Genomic DNA, 6,016 nt, shown 5'->3' on the forward strand with positions numbered 1-6,016 from the left:
ACTCCCTGTTTGACCTCTTATGAACAAACTAATTTACTAATTTGGAATTTGGTAAGAGGTTGGTGCAGCATAGTCTCGCTTTGCCAGACCCTCCTCCAAAGCGCGCTGTAGGAGGGCCTGGCTACTCCACATAGCATTCGGGGATGGGAGGAAAACGTGCTCTGGTTTATTGGCATTTCTTTAAACCAATCACAATCATCTTGGGTGGTGCTAAGCACTGGAGAAAAGCCGCAGTGCCGCTACAAAATAAGCTCTGAAGGAACTTATTTTGGTGGAACATGTGTACGTTTAAAAGTTGTTTTAGTCGTGCAACAGAAAACTCAGATTCGACAGATAGTCTAGCTAGCTGTCTGGATTTACCCTGCAGCGATCTGAGAAAAGGTTAACCATAGTCCTCATAAATTGACCAGAGTTTAAAATGCCAACACGAAGGAAGCCCAAGGCAACGGATATCCGGCCTAAATGAGTGAAATCCGGCGGATTTTCCGGCAGCAACCAGGGGCTTCGGACTGGGGGGGGAAAGGGGACTAAGTACCCAGGGCCCTCATGTGAGGACGGCCCAAAAAGATGCTAGAATGAATAGCTGTGGATGCGGGGAGAGGCCCATAGAAAATGCCTTTCTACAGGGCCCAGAATTTTGTGCTACACCCCTGGCGGCAACAGAGCAATCCCGGAAGTGGAACGTTAAGGATATAGACTAGGTGCAGCATAACAAGTACTAGAAGTCCAAATCTTTTGTGATTGGAGACCTCAAACCGAAGAAATGTGTCAATTAAAAAAATCATGTTCATGAGCAATTCTCATAAAGGTGTCCAGATGATTAAACAGTGTTGGGTGTGTTTTTTGAGCTGTTTAAGAGGACCCGAAACAGAACATTAGAGTTAACAGACAGACATATATATGTATCTATATATAGTACAGCTATATAATTTAAATCGTGTTGGTCACATGTCCGTTTTTTTCTTATTTGCAGCTTCCGGTCAGAAATGCATTTATAATTGGTTTCATTAAATTTAATTAAATGATCATGCTTTGAGCTTTAGGACAGGTCTTTGTACAAGACCTTCACAGGGTTTATACTGTATGTGTGTGTTTAACTGCGTATGTCTTACACTTCTACATGTGTATGTATGTGCAAATTCTTGAATAAATACAATTCAGGACCACGGTTTAGGACCAAAATACAAACCGAGTCAAAACTGAACAAAGCAGCATTCCGTTTTTATAGCCACAAAAAAACTTGAGGTTTGCTCCATCTCTCATGTTTTTTTTAATTAAGGGTTTTAACTTCCCTGTTTCCCATTGCTTTTCACTAAATTGAATAAATCTGGCATTATTTAAAACTGACATTTCTATTCTTCTATTTAATCAGTTTTCTATCTATCTATCTATCTATCTATCTATCTATCTATCTATCTATCTATCTATCTATCTATCTATCTATCTATCTATCTATCTCACCTGTTGAGGATGCCTGCAAACTCGCACGTCCCTCGTTATTTTCCACATAAAAAGACATTAATTCATCTTTCTTACAAGGGGAGATGCAGATATTATATTGTTATCCCTCTCCGGTCTGTGTTTTTGACGGTAAACGCGGGCCTCCCGGTGCCCATTACCGGAGCTGCCAGATGATCGGTAGGAATGGAGGTCCCATGGGACACTGAACACGTGGTCCCGGCTGCCACAAGACGTCAGCGGCAGATGGCATGGGTACCCGCTGTTGGCATGAGTGTCATTCCTCAAAGAGAGAGGGAAGGGGAAGAGAGAGAGAGAGAGAGAGAGAGAGAGAGAGAGAGAGAGAGAGAGAGAGAGAGAGGGGAAGAGAAAGGAGGAACAGCACAACACAGCAAAGCAGAGAAAAGAGTGTGCACGGTTTAAGCTTTTTCCTTTAATTTGTGGTTTGCAAGAGAAGAAGCTGCAGCGCAGATTCAGAAGAGCTATTTGGGAACATGCAAGGTGCACGCTGATAAGAGGTTAGTATTATTAGTATTATTATATGACTTATTAATGGTTTGACTTGACTTTGACTTGGTTTGATTTTTATTGATTTTAAATGTGTGTTTTGTGCTGAGCTTTGGCTAAAAAAAAACACAATAGGCTTTTATCACGTATAGCCTATTATCAACAAATATGTTATAAGAGGCTTGAAACAATTAAGGTTATGTTTCCACAAGTCCAAAGACAATGAAGTTGAGTGTCTTTGAAAAGGTAGCCAGCTGTGACATTGGCCTTGGTTGCCAATTTGTTCCTCTTCCTCTTTGGGGGCCCAATCACAAGGTAATTAACTGACAACCTTCAAAAGACTTCTGTGTTGTACTGTGTCCTCATAGTTTGGCTTTTATTTTCCAGGAAATATGTTGACGCTGCCATTTGAGGAACCTCATATGATGTGTGAGCCGCGGTTTGGTGCCAATTATCCTCGTGAAAACTTACCTGAGAGCCTGGAGAAGGAGCGACAACACGACCCAGACAGATCCAATTCAGACATGAGGGAGGCCGAGGACGACATCTCCGACAGAGATGAGGACGAAAGGGAGGGCGATCACGATGACAACGGGCTTCCTAAAAAGCGCGGCCCGCGAAAAAAGAGGCCAGGTAAGGAGATGGACAGGTCCAAAGTACGGCGCCATGAAGCCAACGCCCGAGAGCGCACCCGGATGCACAGCTTGAACGACGCGTTGGAGAGCCTGCGCAAAGTTGTGCCGTGCTACTCAAAAACTCAAAAACTGTCCAAGATTGAGACCCTTAGACTGGCTAAAAATTACATCTGGGCCCTGTCAGAGACTCTGAGCGCTGGGAAGAGACCGGACCTCCTCGCTTTCGTACAGACTTTGTGCAAAGGATTATCTCAGCCAACAACCAACTTGGTGGCCGGTTGTTTGCAGCTGAACGCGAGAAATTTCCTCACAGACCACAACGGGGAGGTCATGTTCTCTGGCAGATCGCCCTACGATGCCATGTACTCGTACCCCGGCTCAGACATGAACACGCCCCCCGGTCACAGCGGGAGCAACCTGGACAGCAGCGCCAAGCCGTTCAGACACTACAGCTACAGCGGCGCGTACGAGCCCTACTACGAGAACCCGTCCCCAGAGGGCGGGAGTCCGCATTTCGACGGCCAGCTGAGCCCCCCGATGAACTTCAACGGGATTTTCTCTCTAAAACACGACGATCCGCCAGACTACGGCAAAAGCAGCCACTATGGCATGCGCTACTGCAGTGCGCCAGGGCGCACGGCTCTTGCGCACAATTCCATGTACCGGGTCTCCCCAGAGGGCCGTTTCCCCTACGATCTGCACGTCCGCAGCCAGTCCTTCCAAGCACAAGGGGAAGTTAATGGCTCTTTCCACAATTAATCAATCAGCTGGACAAAGTTCAAGTTTCAGAAGCAATGCAATTTCCCTCCGCAGTGGAACGAAATGTATTCCAGACACGCTGATGCACTGCAAAAATGCCAATTTTAACATTATCTGTTGAATGTTCAGTCTTGTTTTTCTTTGAAACATGGTAAAAGTCTACAAATGAGATATGGGGATTTCACTTGATCTCAAATCTTGTGTCGATATAAGGCAGAAAAGGACACAAGAACGCTTTTGCTTTGAAAACAAATGAAATGATTTCAATCTGAAGACAGATTATCTGATTAATTTAAAGAAAACTAAGATTTAATGGTTCACTGCCATATTTTTTTCCATTGGAAAACCACAAATGTAGAATAGGCCTAATTCGTTAAAGATGCAGGTTTCGAGTAAATGACATATATGATATGATATTTGTTTGTTAATGGCTGTACTGCAGATGTCGGTCGTGATATGGGTTATTTAAAGCTGATATGAATATGATTGAATTTTCTGCTTATTTAATTAGATCACAGCAGTCAGTAAAATTATTTACCTGGCGAAATAAAATCAGCTAAATGAAACAACCGGGGAAGAAGAATCTAAAGCATTTCACCTCATCAGGGAAGTTTGCTGAGCCATGATTGGAGTTCAGAGATTCAGTCTGTTAGCAATAAAGGTCAATTGAGCTATGCAAGGCAGCCAAATGCAATCTTTGCTTATAAAAAAAAAAACATATGTGTCTATTTCCTCCCACAAGGCGTTTCTCCTAATCTAATATCTAATTAAAATGATGACAATTACATAAAATTGGTTATAGAAAAAAGCCAGTTTGGAATTATGCACGTGTTTAGGAGCCTGATGATGATGATGATGTCATACAGGAAGTTTTGGGGAAAGTAAGTTTAAAAACTAAATGCATTTGTAGTTGGAGTAAATAGTGTGGTAACGAGGTGAATATAAATGATTATTGTATTTATTTATTTAAGCTTATTTATTATAATTCCGTCAATTTTAATGTGGATAATATATCATTAAAAATATTGTAAAAATCAATGGTGTTACCTTTTTATGTGAATTCCCATACATTTACAGTTCGTTTATGTTGCATTGTTGTATATTTCACTGCAGCTGAAAGGAAAATCATTTTGTGTGAGGTGAACACAATGTTTCAAAATTATATAAATGCGAACAACATGCCTTAAAAAAGAGATGATGACCATCAATATGCAACGAAATGACCGTTTTGGATAGTTTGATGTGAACTTTTTACACTTCCTTGTTCCTGCTGAAGAGCAGCTGTAATGCACTTCATGTATTTCTGCACAATGTTGGTGACTGTACTCTCATAAATTCTGTTGCTTTTGTAACTTTAACCGAATGATTATTGGATGGTGTTCTTCATTTTTATCACACACACACACACACACACACACACACACACACACACACACACACACACACACACACACACACACACACACACACACACACACACACACACACACACACACATTGGAAACTCGTTATGGATCGAAATATTCGTGAAGTAATGTGTTAATGTTTTGTGATGTGTTCGTCCCAATAAAATGAAGAGGCAGTGAGAGGCTTTACCTTGAAGCTTTTCAGCTTTCTGTGAAAATGATCGACAGCAAGGCAGGAACGGCGAATAAAAAAAAAACTGATTAATAAATTGAGATAAAAACGCTCCAAGCATAATTTTCTTTAGCCTATATATTTTTTTTTTTTGAGAAATTGAGTGTCATCTTGCATACCCTCTGAGTTTTGGGTGACACAGTAAGGCCTTTTGTATAATAGCAACATAGGTGCGTATATAAGTTTTATTTTTACAATATGTTAAGTTTCAAACCGTAAGAATGCATTTGAATCAATAATTTTCTATAACGATACAAATGTTTTAACTTCCCTTAAATTGGTTTTTATTTTTTATTTTAATTTAACAGTTAAAGTTAGAATATAAATCTGTGAAGTTACGCAAATATAACGCAAAAAGAGTTTTGAAATTCTTCATATGAGAGGCTTGTTTAAATTCCAGTCGATCAGATGGCTGATTTGTGACAAATATGCCCACAAGGTGTTGGATGTCAGCCAGTTGTACGCACCTATATTTTATTAATTTTAATCGCGGTTTTACAAACCGTTATTATTCAGGACTATAATTTCATATAATCATCAATCAATGAAATGATGTGGATAAAGTAATTAGTTTGTGTTTATATCGGTGTTTCACCGGCTGGATGAACTGGTTTATACTTTCACTGATTTGATTGTGTTTCACTTTCACTTTTAAAAACATGGATTTCTTCTACATGTATCATCATTAAAACCTGGTGAAAACCACTATATTATCTTTTATCCAGACTCCGATCATTGAAAACGTTGAGGCCTAAGTGCGGAAAGTTCACCTTGTTCACTGCGGCGACACACGGGACTAACGCTGTTAAACATTTGACTTATGTACCAAACTTGTATCCAAGTCTAATTTATCCCTAATTAATACATTAATTCTAAAACAACACAGCAGCAAAGCTCATGTTTATGGGAAGCATTACTTAAAGAAAAACATATACAGGCTTAAGCTGTGACTGAAATTCTGATTCTGTATGAAAATGAAATTAAAGTTAACAGCAGCAAAAATCCTCTAAAAAAATCGT

General features: G+C 40.2%; 1 protein-coding gene across 1 annotated transcript; it reads left to right on the forward strand.

Moving 5' to 3' along the window:
* Positions 1-1,715: 1,715 nt before the first annotated feature.
* Positions 1,716-4,717, forward strand: neurod6b (neuronal differentiation 6b). The gene is made up of 2 exons (XM_031294016.2): positions 1,716-1,976; positions 2,353-4,717. The coding sequence occupies exon 2, from the start codon at positions 2,358-2,360 to the stop codon at positions 3,357-3,359; it is 1,002 nt and encodes a 333-aa protein (XP_031149876.1). The 5' UTR covers positions 1,716-1,976; positions 2,353-2,357; the 3' UTR covers positions 3,360-4,717.
* Positions 4,718-6,016: the final 1,299 nt, after the last annotated feature.

The sequence above is a fragment of the Sander lucioperca genome, chromosome 9 (assembly GCF_008315115.2).
Source record: "Sander lucioperca isolate FBNREF2018 chromosome 9, SLUC_FBN_1.2, whole genome shotgun sequence".
Classification (NCBI taxonomy): domain Eukaryota; kingdom Metazoa; phylum Chordata; class Actinopteri; order Perciformes; family Percidae; genus Sander; species Sander lucioperca.